General features: G+C 35.7%; 1 protein-coding gene across 1 annotated transcript in view; it reads right to left on the bottom strand.

Moving 5' to 3' along the window:
- Nucleotides 1-13,551, bottom strand: part of LOC126262209 (tyrosine-protein kinase Src42A) — a 194,839-nt gene that overhangs the window by 5,567 nt on the left and 175,721 nt on the right. Inside the window, exons 3-6 of the mRNA XM_049958635.1 lie at nt 11,035-11,198; nt 5,920-6,088; nt 5,556-5,714; nt 4,262-4,440 (exon numbers count right to left, since the gene is read on the bottom strand). Of these exons, the coding sequence (XP_049814592.1) occupies nt 4,262-4,440; nt 5,556-5,714; nt 5,920-6,088; nt 11,035-11,198 (671 nt within the window). The remainder of the gene's footprint in view (nt 1-4,261; nt 4,441-5,555; nt 5,715-5,919; nt 6,089-11,034; nt 11,199-13,551) is intronic.

The raw sequence follows: 13,551 nt of genomic DNA, 5'->3' as shown, positions 1-13,551 counted from the left end.
TCTTTGATGTATTTTGTTACTGCACTTCCAGGTGTTCAGGTAATCTTGTTGTAGATCGATGAAATCTTATCATGTGTTGACTGAAAAGTACAGCCCTTATACAATTCCTTCAAAATATTCTGCATATGCTGTTCTTGTTTGCAATGTTGTTATTACCACTTCATTTTACAGGCCTATTTATATAAAGGTCATGATATTCATTGGCCATCAACATTTCCCTAAGGAAATCTGGTGCCAGTCACAAGCTGTATCTGTCACTGATGCGGACTACACGTAAAGACAGTGTTCAGAATGGCTTGCTTCTTGGCTGTATGGTGTAGCTTTTCTATAAATCTGTGTCCTAGAATATTGTGTCTTATATTGATCAAAAAAATTAAGAAATGGAGGCTGACATCACTCTCTGACTCAATGATAAAGCTGATTTTTAGATGAATGTTGTATAGAAAATTCTGGAATTTACAAAGCTTGTCACTGTTGTGTGGTCATGCAGAAAATCTGTCATCTATATAGAGGAGCCAGCAAGATAGTTTTGGTTCTGCTTAGCTTAATGCCCTCTGTTTGAAATGCTCTACAAAAATGATAATTGCTACATGCAACAAAGGTGAGCCCAAGAATCCCAGTCACATTGCTCATAAATTTCTTCCTTATATTTAAAAGTAGCTGAGTACCTAGTGTTGCCTGCGTATGTATTTATTCCAATCTTCTATTAGTCCATCTCTTCCCCTTCCCCACACTCTACCCATCTGCTCATTCCTTCTCTCTCTATCCAGCTGCTCCTTCCCCCTCTATCAGTCTCCCCCTCCCTCTCTACCTCCTTCCCCTTGTCTCTGTCCATCTCCTCCTTCCCCCTCACTGACTCGATATTCTCCTCGCCCCTTCTCTCTCCACAATATCACCCCCACCCCAATACAAGATTTTGGTTTTTACCCCACAGTATTTCTTTCCAGATAAGTAGCACATGTACAAAATTTAGCAGAAATCGATCCAGGTGTTTAGGAGGAGCTTTTTACATATGGCTTTACCGGTTTGCATGTCAAATACATTCCACATATATTTAAAGTATTTCACACTTTCTTTAACACATAGTTCACTTTTATATCTCCAGCAAATTACGCTCTTTAGTTTTGTTTTCACACAGCTCAATCTTTATGACTCGTCTACTGAACTATGAGTCATACAATGACATCATTTTGCAGGGGCCCTCCGTCGTGTATGTGAATACTGCCTACAAAATGTGTCACAAATACAATAACTAGTAATGAAGTAATAAATTAAAATGCCACACCTGATGCAGAAGTTTTACTGTACGAACAGTGAAAATGTAGTAAGCGATAAACTTCATCCATTTTGTGCAGGTTGTCAGTGAGAAATGGTTTGAAATTATGTGTAAAGTTTGTTACATCTCATCAAGTGCTCTCATTTCGAAATAATGCATGGATAAAGTCCAGGTATTCATGTGATGTGAGCTACACGTCTTTTTTACCCCCACCTCCACCATTTTCAAAGGTAGGTGTTTCTTATCCCCATAGTGATTCTTTCCACACAGTAAGTGATGTGTGTACCAAGATTGGTTGATATTGATCCACTGGTTTTGCAGTACACGTGGAACATACAACATACATTTTTATAACATGTATGGATTACATGACTGCAAGCATAACTGAAGCAGGTGGCACAAGTCTGGGACAATTTTACTTCCTATGATCTGCATAATACCTGCTTGTTGGATGATAGTAATGAAGATTTGACACCAAATCTCACAACATGTCAGCTGTGAATACTTTTACTGTGTTGTTTTACTGATTGTTTTATACTTAAAAGTGATACTGTCTGTTGATAGTTTTCAGCCACCTAGGAACACTAGGGGAATCCTGCGGAGAATCCCAGCAGAAGGATCGAAATACAAGGGATTGAAGTTTTAAGAGGAACATGGCATGGCCTAACAACTTAGATGGTTTCACTATCAATAAAAATGGCCACAAAAGCTTGCTGACATACTCAGCAACAATGGTGTTCCTCCACCAGACTCGTTCCAGTTCCTCAGAAGCTTGCTCCAACAACATCCATTCCTCTTCAGTGAAACTCTCCATGCCACCCAGAACTTCAGCTAACCGCAAGTATCAGTGACAGCAGGGTACCTTGAACCTGTCTTTGACAACTATTACACCTGGTAAACTGTCCGAACTACATATGAGTCCTGGGTCAGCATGCAGTTTTAGTACAGTGAACAATCCACCTTGGTGTGGAAACTTCATTCTGAATTTCTTAGATACTTCAAATATCTTACTACTTCACTGCCAGCTGCATTAACCATCATCAACATCATTGTCTCTACACTAATGATATTCATGTGCAAAGTATGATGCTCAACTCTTTATGACACATTGCTTAACTGAAATCAAACCCACACACTCTTTCCCCCTTACCTTAATTTTATAGCCCCTATCAAAATTACATTAGGATAAATCGCTACGACAGAAGTACTGAGTGAGGTTCATGAGGAAGGCATAGCATACATTTACCCAGTGCCACAAGAGCTGTAGATGCAGCAACCGCATGTGATTGCCTGACCTTAACACTGCCACTATAGCACTTGTCACTCTCAGTATTCCGCAGTTTCAAGAGGCTTCTTGTTCTGTGCGATCTTTTGTTGGGCACTGAGACTTTTGTTTTCATTTTTTACAGTTTAGGGCTAATATTTTAATCGACATAATTCTCTTGACCAGGGATTACTGAATGAAGTAAGATGAGAAAAATCATTTTGTGCTACATGCCTACACTGTCACCAACTGATCTTCATCACTCTAGCACACATTCTGTTATTAACAAGACACCCACCATGTTAAAGTAGGAGATACTTGGTTTCAGCTTTGAAGTTAATGAATAATTTAAAGGTTGGTGCTTCTTAATCAAGTATCTCCACATTAACCACAGTTACCCATACATGAAACCAATGAACTGGCAAAGGCATATGGGCATCCAGTCATTAGGCTGTCACCTTATCACTGGCATTTAAATACAAGAATTGAAATGGATCCAAATTAATGGTTATGTTGCCAGCACCTTCAGCTGACTGTATACACCAAGAACACACACTCCTGCATCAATAACATTAACCACCTGACAGAAAAGAATATTTATAGTTGTTAAAGTATGAGGCACAAGTACCTGAGGGTAAGGAGAAAATTCTCCTAGTCAATGAGGCAGGTAGAAGAAAGAGTGTATCAACAAAAAAAAAAATTCACATAGGAATGAACCAGCCATTCACAAGCAGACGAGTTTTGTTTCTGTATATGCACGTATCAGTGGTGTGTGTGTGTGTGTGTGTGTGTGTGTGTGTGTGTGTGTGTGTGTGTGTGTGTGTGTGTGTGTGTGTGTGTGTGTGTGTGCGTTGTTGTTGTTGTCTATTTAAGAAGGCCAGTTGTTGTCTATTTCAGAAGGCCTTCTGGCCAAAAGCTTTGTGCCTAGCAGTCTTTTTGTAGCCTGTCTGCGACTCAACATCTCCGCTATATGATGAATAGCAATCTATCAAGTCACTATCTGTCCTTATCATCCTTGATTTTCCATTCATTTATTTTATTTCATAACAATTTTCTTTGAATATGGGTCCACTATTGTTGCTATTTTCAAAATGACTCGACCACTGCCTGCAACAGCAAACCTCTTGGTTTATTATCAGTATATATGTTGGATTCTATGCAAAATGCAGCACATGGATATCACTCATATCTATGCATTTATTTGTATAGTTATTTAAGAGGAACACTGAAGCATATACGAGTCTGTTCTTTCTCACTGCACAGTCAACACATTCAACACCACTTGAAATAAACATCAGCTTTTCCTCTTGGGCTGAGCAATCAATACAGAAGGTTTCTACAAGAGTGGAAAAATTTTACAACAATTTCAATGCGCAATTGTGTTGTTAAATCAGGGTACAGAACAGCCAAACACAATGTTACTCACGAAAATTTCTGAGAGAAACCCAGAGAAATCTACATTTCAGTCCTGTAAGTAGACTACATAAAACTTAACTCTAGAGCCAGTTGGAAACATTTTTTTTTTTTTTCTGTGTAGCTGGATGTTATGTGGTTAGGGTACACATTGACATTACACACAGACAAATCTTAATCCAATACATCTGCACAAGCACAAGTAATATTTTATGAGAGAGCATGTAGCAATTCTGTTATCTGCATTTGCTGTAAATTACAAACCAATTTAGAGGAAACCTTCCATTTAAAATGTGAAACATCATTACCTTTATGAGTCTCGCCAAACCAAAGTCAGCTATTTTAACGATGTTTCCATCACCAACCAGAACATTTCGTGCCGCCAAATCCCTATGGATGTAGTTCTGCGATTCCAAGTATGCCATTCCTGCTGCTATTTGTGCAGCCATATCTATCAGCTGTGGCAACTTCAGAGAGCGTCCCTTCCCTGGAAGGAGGATACCGTCTTGCAATAACTTTTCTTTGTTGTCACTTCACAAGACATTATCTTTAAAAATTAGATGCAGTGAAAAACACTGTTGATAAAATGTTATCAATTCATAGTAAGGATGTTATGGCTATAGTATTTCACAGTTTCACCTGACTGTGCAACAAGGGTGGTGTGAAGATAAGTGGATTTCTCACATGCAAACATGTATCTCTTCGCAGAATACTTTTATCCTACTCTCCAGTAACCAATTAGTTCCACTTTTTGTGCAGAGTACTGCGATGTTAAATACGTAACATAATATTACATTACATTACAACTGTTACCATCCTTCACAGTGACTAGATGGTGATGAGAGTCCAAAAAATGTGTTATATCAACTCTCATCCGACAGTAAGTTAGCTGATTACCATTGTGATGTCAGGTTTCCTAACTTCATTGATAACTGGTGAAAAGATGATTGTTAACAAGTTACAATCCTGTCGAATGCAAATTTGTCCACAGGTTAATACTTGCAGCACTTAATGATACTCCTTCAAAAGTGGCAAGAAATGAAATGTGACAACTACACAGCTCACACACTAATCCTCCACATCCATCATATTCACAAAATTTCTCTCGTATCATTTCCAGAGGAAAACATTAAATGTTACAAAAAATTGTGATACTGAACTAGTATCGCAAAGGAATAGATAAACTTCAATAACTGAAAATTAGGAGGTATCAATGAAGATCCATGACATAAGATTACAATTGTTTGAAGCATTGCATGCAACATCTCATGTGCAACAATTTGAATATATGATTAATTTGTTTGTACTTTTCATTTGTATGATCTCATTAATTGTTACTCTGTACAAAAAGTACAAATTTCTTAGACTTTAATATATTTGAGTACTTCTTGTACCACAAAATGACAATAAGGAAATAGAAAGTCCTTGGTATAATATAAATGTTTTTCAAACACAAATTCAGGTACTACCATTGTAACCCACATGTTGACTTCTGTTTCAAAAAATATTATACATTTATCACATCCCATTCCTTTATAAAACAGTTTTAGCCAGGTAAATGTACACATTGCACTACAAAGTATTGATAGCACACATATTTACCTTGCAAATATTCTAGCAAACTTCCATTCTTCATAAGTTCAGTGACAATATATATGGGTTCCTCTAATGTGCACACTGCATAGAGTTGAATTAATTTATTGTGTCTTAGCTTCTTCATAATATGAGCTTCCGCCATAAAATCTTGCCCATCCATGGTTCCTGTAACACCATTACTGAAATCAGTTGTCATGATATGAATAGAGAAAATTGTGACTTACGTGAGCTACATATAGAGCATTAGTGACCCTTCAGTTGAATCTTTTTTTTATTTTATTTAGTTCTTACACAGCAACTTAAGATAAAAATAGATAACTGAAAGTTACGTAATTTATCAAATGTACTCTTCAAAATTCATTCTGTGTACCTGGCTTAAGGGTTTTTATGGCTACAGGGGTAGTGTTGTTCCACAAGCCCTCCCAGACCTCACCAAACTGGCCGTGACCTAACTTGCGGACGAACTTGAGGGACGAGCGGTCTATCTCCCACTGGTCTCGCGTGCTGTGGGACAGACCACCAGTAACTGGCTTCTCCACCTGTTACAATAATACATCAGTGCAAAATTAGTCCAGGACACTATTAATAGAGTCAAATATTAACAAATGGGCACTACCACATTTTACCACATTTTTATCACTCAGAAGTCATTCAAGTTCTCTACACTTCCTAAAAACAGAACTTTATCAACAAGACACACTTGACTCCTTCATATGGCAATTCAAATCATGAAACTGCAGCATTTAGCAAAAATGCTCACGTATTTTTAAGTAGTTCACAATATTTACTACAGCAATTAAGTAATCTTGCAGTCTTTTCTAATCCAAGAAATGACAATTTATCTCAATTTTTACATTACCTGAAGGAAGTACAGTAATATGAGATGAATTACAAAATTATGGTTAAGTTACTAATTTATAAAACATTCATCTTGCTAGAAACACAATATAATTTTTTGAAGTTAAAGCACAATTTACTTTCAAATAATCATAATTATAAAAGCTGACACTTATTTGGTTCTTTTCAACTACATACTTAAATGTGCACAGATCTCAAATTCCCCCCAAAAATTTTGCACTTGAATGACCTTTTTTTTTAACAATCTAACATGGCTATTGGTTGCAGTAGTCTTATCTAGTGATTTAAATCCACTGAAAGCTGTTTTTCACGGATAACGGGACAAACATATTTTGAAGTCAAGGTAACATGACGTCAAGATGTTTAAGTTCAGTAGCACAAAAATTTGAGGCAGAAGCCAGTTGTCACCAATGTTGCATCAGATGATTATCGGCTTTACTAAAATGCGACCCCATGAACAAAGTTGTAAAAATGTTATCAAGTGAGGCACAAAACAAGATATTTCACTCCTAAAGTAAAGTGAAACCCAGAATTTATTTTAACGTGTGTACAGTATTTGTCACAGAGTGCAGAATTTATTTTATTATTATTTTTTTTTTTATTATGACAAAAGTTGAAATTATATGTACAAAAGTGTGGTAGTGAAAGTGTTCAAATGTTGTGACAGCAAAAACACAAAGGAACGAGTCCTTTCATTAAAATCAGCTAAAAAATTTGAAATTTTATCAATGAAAAAGAAAATTCCATAACACTGATCAAAAAGCGTTTAAGAAAGTAGACCAATTTAAATATTTCAAATCTTCTATATTCTGTCAATAACAATGGTATAGATGTTTATGACTGAAAAGATAAATTTAACATGAACAATATCAACCTAGTTACAATTCTACATTTTGACATTTAAGTGATTTAAACATACTGCCATATAAATAAATAAAAATATCTTTGTTCAACTAATTTTTTTTTTTTAAGTATGTTACGACATGATGCACAATTAGAAAGATCCCACGTTCGAGTCCCAGTCGTCCAGCACACAGTTATAATCTATCAGGAAGTTTCATGAGATGTAATTCACTGACACATTTCACATCACTGAATGCATATAGCAGGACAAATCTGTTAGCGGATTAATCACATCTGAAGATGGCAGTAAATCACCAAAACTGGTACCAGTAATGTGAACATTGTAATTGTAAGGTGATCTTCACATACTAAATGATCATCATACAAACAATTGAATTATGACTGTTGTAATGCTAGTGAATACAAATAATCACCACAGATGAGATCAGGTTATCATCGCCCATAAATGCTGGCTAAGAGTATGATGATGAAAGTTCAAAGTACAAAACATACTAACCGAAAAAATATAATGTATGTGACAAGTAACAGCAGTATTCTAGTGTTTCCAATTACGTCATCATATTTCACATAAAACTGATAACACTAGCATACAGATTTATGTTGTTTCAGCATATTAATTATTTGGAATTTTCCCAACTGAGTTACTGGAATGAGCTTAATTCAGTTTACATTCAAGATGTTCTAAAATCTTATGTGGTTCTACGAGATAGTTAATTCCAAACACAGAATCAAAAAACTAAATCTCTTTTATTTCCCTTTTTTCTCTCTTTATTTTCTCAATGGTTTTCAGTTCCCTCTAATTCAGAAAGTCTAAGAACTATGATCTGTCGATCTAGCAACAAATTCTGTTCTAATTCGTGGCAAAGCATCACAATAAGTCACGGGTCATGAAGTACTGAAATACAGTGTGTGAATATATGTGTGTGTGTGTGTGTGTGTGTGTGTGTGTGTGTGTGTGTGTGTGTGTGTGTGTGTGTGTGTGCGTGTGTGTGTGTGTGTGTGTGTGTGTTTCTTGTCAAACACCACAGAACAAGCAAATATTCAAATACATACGAAAGTGTGTCTACACATTAAGTTAGATGTTAATCAAATTTAATTCTAAAGTGATGTTGAGTCAAAAATCAAAATACACTAGTCTAAATGTTTTACAGCACCAGCTGTCTAAAATAACTTCCTTGAAAAGTTGAACACACATTCAGATGTTGGTGAACTAATTGCTTTGGATTTATCACTCTGAATTTGGTATTCATTAAGAAAAATGAATAACACAAATTAACTATTGTTATGAAATTTGATTTGTTGACTTGTTATATTGTAACACATTTTCAAGCAGAATTTAATAAGGCACAACAAAAATACTTGCTGTCACATTGAGATGAATTGAAAGAGGGTCTACATTAATCTTGAGAAACATTTTTACTTTGCACATAACTGAGCTTGGAAATTTATAACAAAAAGGAAATTGGGAAGATAACCATACTGACTGGAAAGGCAATTCAAACATAAACAACAACAAATACCAAGCAAGCAAAAGATTTTTATAACTTGAATACTTTGGTCTTAGTTGAGCACTTTATAACAAAGATTCTTTGCAGTCTTCACCATAGCGAGAAAGATGTTGAGACTGCTGTAAGTATTGACACAGACATTCATGAAGATTATTTTAAATCCATAATTACAGACTGTATTTGTTTCTGTACATTGTTGATGCACTGGAGATATTTCTGACACAGTGATTAACCATCAACACACAAAACTGAAAGTGCAAACGAATGCAACCAGGCACAACATATGAAATAATGCAGTTAAGGCAACAAATACCTACATTAAACAGAACTAATATGGACTGAGAAGTATTTTGCATAAGCCGCAAAACAACTTTTTATGAAAAATTTAACTTTTATCAAGCAATGTGTGTTTGATGCCACACATTAATACACAACATTCAAATTGTGACCACTAAATTTTTGCAATGTCACTACAAGGAAAGTACTTTATAATATCTCCACTTCTATACAGAATGAAGCAGCAAAAAGCATATCATCAAGGAATTCAACTACAACAGCAATGTAACAGAGGGATAACAGTAACAAAAGAATCTGATGCAGCTGAGGAATGATTTTCATTCATAGTATAATGGTTCTATGTGCATATAAATAACCCAACAAATGTGGAACAAGTTCACTAAATTAACGAACACAAAGAATAGTGCAAAAAATAGTGGATAACCCCTATATGCTTAGGCACATAATTATTCTATATTATGGAAATACACAAAAACAATGCTTTTCTAGAAAGTGCTAAAGCAGCAATGTGATATATACAGTGCTTATTTCTCTACGCAAGTGATTTATTGACACCCTAGGCATCCATACATTTCCATTCTGCATTCTGGCTCAAAATGGGCTATAAATATATGCAAGAAGAAGCACATGCAAGTAATTATACACGCAATAACTCCTAACATTCTGTTGAGTGTAACAATGCTACAATAAATAGCCATGATTTACCAAAATATCCAGCAGGGGAAGCAGTAAAGAAAACAAAAGAGTAAATTGGTCCATTGGCACCAAATTATCATATAACACAAAATATTAGATCAGTTTAACAACAGATCCTGTAACTCAACAACTACATAAAATGAAAAAAAAAGAAACAAATATTAAGACTGTTAGTGAAAACTAAGCTTTACACATGTGACAAATATTTTTACCACAGTCTTTCCATGATGCCTGCTCAGTTCCACTAATTTTCCAGCAGATTGAGCTAAGAGTGTCTAGAATTAAAATATAGACACTGAATAAATATGTGCACTCAAAATCTGTTAACAATTGATCTTTAACTATTTTTTTTACAAATAAATGTCTACAGAGCTTTATCACATCTTGTACAGAAGCCATGCTTTCTGTAAAGAAAATTATTTGCATTTTTGTGACAAACAGAATGCAGAAATAAAGGTATGGATGAAGCACTGATGATTCGACAATATACTGTTTCATTATTTCCAAAATACATGTGACTAAGGTAGTTCTTAAATTAATAAATATTGCAATATAGAAACAGTTTACATTTTAGAAAAACACATGCAATGCAAAAGAACTGCTGCTCCTAGGTGACTTCATTCAACAACAGCAATAAAGATATCACAGAGGAGCAAATGGTATTTATGGCAAAACGAGGTAGAAAATGAAGCAGCTGAAGCAAATTATCTGAGAAATTATTGCAACGTTTATTTCAGCTTTCATCCACAAAATCAAGTTATAAACGGTATTCCATTTGAATACAGTATTAATGAAGATAACTGAAGCAAAAGAATTCACACGAAAACAAGACAATCTCAGTCCATACAAATACCTTACCAAAATATGTGAACATGCCTTAATAATTTTATTTCTCAGAAGTGCAATGTAAATGTTTCTACTTTTAGATACACATGCACTAGTAGCCCGCACACCGAGAACCAAAAATATAAAGTTCTTAGTCATTACTAACATAATCCTTAGTGCATTGAAAACTTAGTAATTCTGAAAATACTGGTCGATCCATTTTAAGCAACATTTTAAGATGAAAAGCAAGATAAACAAAAATGTCTGCAGAAAGAGATTCCCTGTTATATTACTTTTTTCTGTTGCAATGATTGTTATAACAAAAAAGAAAAAAAACAGCCAGCAATCTTCTAAAGAATTATTACTGAAATTCACATAAATTTTTATGCACCACACAATGCTATGCAGCAGGAAAAGGTTTTGAAAACATTACTTACCTGAATGCATGGTTTCCTAAGGTTCACACACAGTCCATCTGCATCCTTGCTGTAGTGTTCTACAAGCTCTTGCAGAGTACGGAATGCTGTGCGACGAGCAATGAAGAAGCCTCCCTCATCAAGTTGCCTTATTCGATAGTGCTTAACAGTATCTCCATCCCTTACTGTGAATGGAGTAAACCAAACAAAATATATATCACATCATGTATTACAAATTCATGTAAACACAATTCATATTACAACAGTTACAGTTACAGTACATGAGAAGCAACTTCTGACTGCCTAACCATACTTTGTTTCTAATATTATAGATTAATAACTGCTTCTGAAGGGATTTACAACAACCAGTTACTATACAGACTTTTTGGCACACTCCACAGTCGATAACCAAATTTGCACGTTTTTACGGACCGTAACATGAGAGTCACATTAATTACACAAAACAGAACATTTATATTTCATTATATGAAAATATTTTATAGTAAGACTCTTGTAATACACTACGAAAGGAGAACATGTTAACAGATTCAAAATAAGATGGAGAAAGGCATTCTTTTAATATAGTATGATTTAGGACATCTTTCTAACAACTCTAAAAGCATCAGCCCTGAAAGTGATAAGAGTGTGTGTGTGTGTGTGTGTGTGTGTGTGTGTGTGTGTGTGTGTGTGTGTGTGTGTGTGTGTCAGGTGGCAGACAAATGACTCACATCTGCGAGCAATGCAGTTCAAATTCCATTCCTATTTGACCATTTTTCTTTGGTTTCTAAAATTGCTTATGGTGGAGGGTGGGCGACGAGGGGACTTCAAAAAATAAGTTACACATGTCTTCACAACCTGAGGGCATTGTACAATAAGAGTGGTGCATTGTCAGAGGAGAGTACATGTTTCTGAGTATCTTGCAGACACAGTTCTGGACAACAGGTGCATCATATTTTGCAAATGAAATTGTGCGACAACTAGAAACATACTCCAGAGTTGAAGTACATGGGACAGTACAATTCTTGTGGGCAAACAACCTAAATTATGCAGATTTACCATAAAATTCTGGCTGTATATGGTTAAAATGCAATGTCATGTCCAGCCATTGCGAAATTGGGCCAATGTGTCCAAAGCCACTCATACTCACATGGGTGGTGGTGATAGAGAAGGAAGACTGTCGACATCAACCACAGATGACACTGTTCGGTCGATTAAGGAACTGATTCTCAATAAGATTTCCATTGTTGATGACGTTCACATAGCAATTCTCAAGTGGCTCCATGACCAATGAGACGATTTCTATCATCGAAGTCCTTAATGACTGGTAGAATGTTCCTTCCATTGTTATCAGGTACTTGGTGACTATGCTGAAAAACAGTGTTATGTATTTGTGTGCAGCATTCAATAAAAGATACTTGGTCTGCTGTAATAATGTGGATTTATTTTTTGAAGTCCCCTCACATAGAGCCTTCGAAGAATACATGGTATCTTCCTTCCCCTATCTATTCTTGTGCTCCATCTTTAATGACCTCGTCAACTGCTGCTGTAGTCTTCAGTCCGAAGACATGTCTGATGCAGCTCTTCACAACAGTCCATCCTGTGCAAGCCTCATCATTTCTGAATAAGTACTACAACCCACATCCATTTGAACTTGCTTGCTGCATTCATCTCTTTGTTTACCTTTACAGTTTTTACACCCCACACTTCCCATTGTTACCAAACTGACAATTCCTTGATGCCTCACGATGAGCCCTATGACCGATCGCTTCTTTTGCTATAATTTTCCTTTTCCCCCCAACTCAATTTAGAACAACCTCATTAATTATGCTGTCTACCCATCTAATCATCAGCATTCTTCTATAGCTCCACATTAGAGGAGCTTGTATTCTCTTCTTGTTTGAACAGTGTATCACTCATGTTTCAATTCCCTACAAGGCTACACTACAGACATGTACTTTCAGAACAGACTTCCTAGCAATTAAATCTATATCCAATGGTAACAAATTCATTATTTTCAGCAATGCTTTTCTTGCTTTTCCACTATGCATTTTATATCCTCTGTGCTTCCAGTCATCACCAGTCATTTTACTGCTCACATAGTAAAACTCTTATGTTAATTTGTCTCTTTCCCTAATCTAATTTCTCAGTATCACCTGATTTTAATTCAGCTACATTCCATCACCCATGTTTTACCATTATTGACATCTTATAACCTCTTATGGAGATATTATTCTGTCCATTCAACTGCTCTTTCAAGTCCTTTGCTGTCTCTGACAGAATTACAATGTCATCCTCACCATCTGTAATACCCTATCCTTTACATTCATTCCCTTCTCACCCTCTCACTTCTATGCTAGAGTGTACATTGCACCATGTACGTTATATATGAGAGAGATGTCACTGGGATATGGAAAGCAGTCATTTTAGTGCAATACTGTGCATTAGAAAATCAACATTTCACCTCGAAGGTGATATTCAGTGATGAAGCTGTCTTCCATTAACTAGAAAGGTTAACTGCTACAATGTGAGACTGTGGGG

The sequence above is a fragment of the Schistocerca nitens genome, chromosome 6 (assembly GCF_023898315.1).
Source record: "Schistocerca nitens isolate TAMUIC-IGC-003100 chromosome 6, iqSchNite1.1, whole genome shotgun sequence".
Classification (NCBI taxonomy): Eukaryota; Metazoa; Arthropoda; class Insecta; order Orthoptera; family Acrididae; genus Schistocerca; species Schistocerca nitens.
This window is presented reverse-complemented; position numbering and strand designations above follow the sequence as displayed.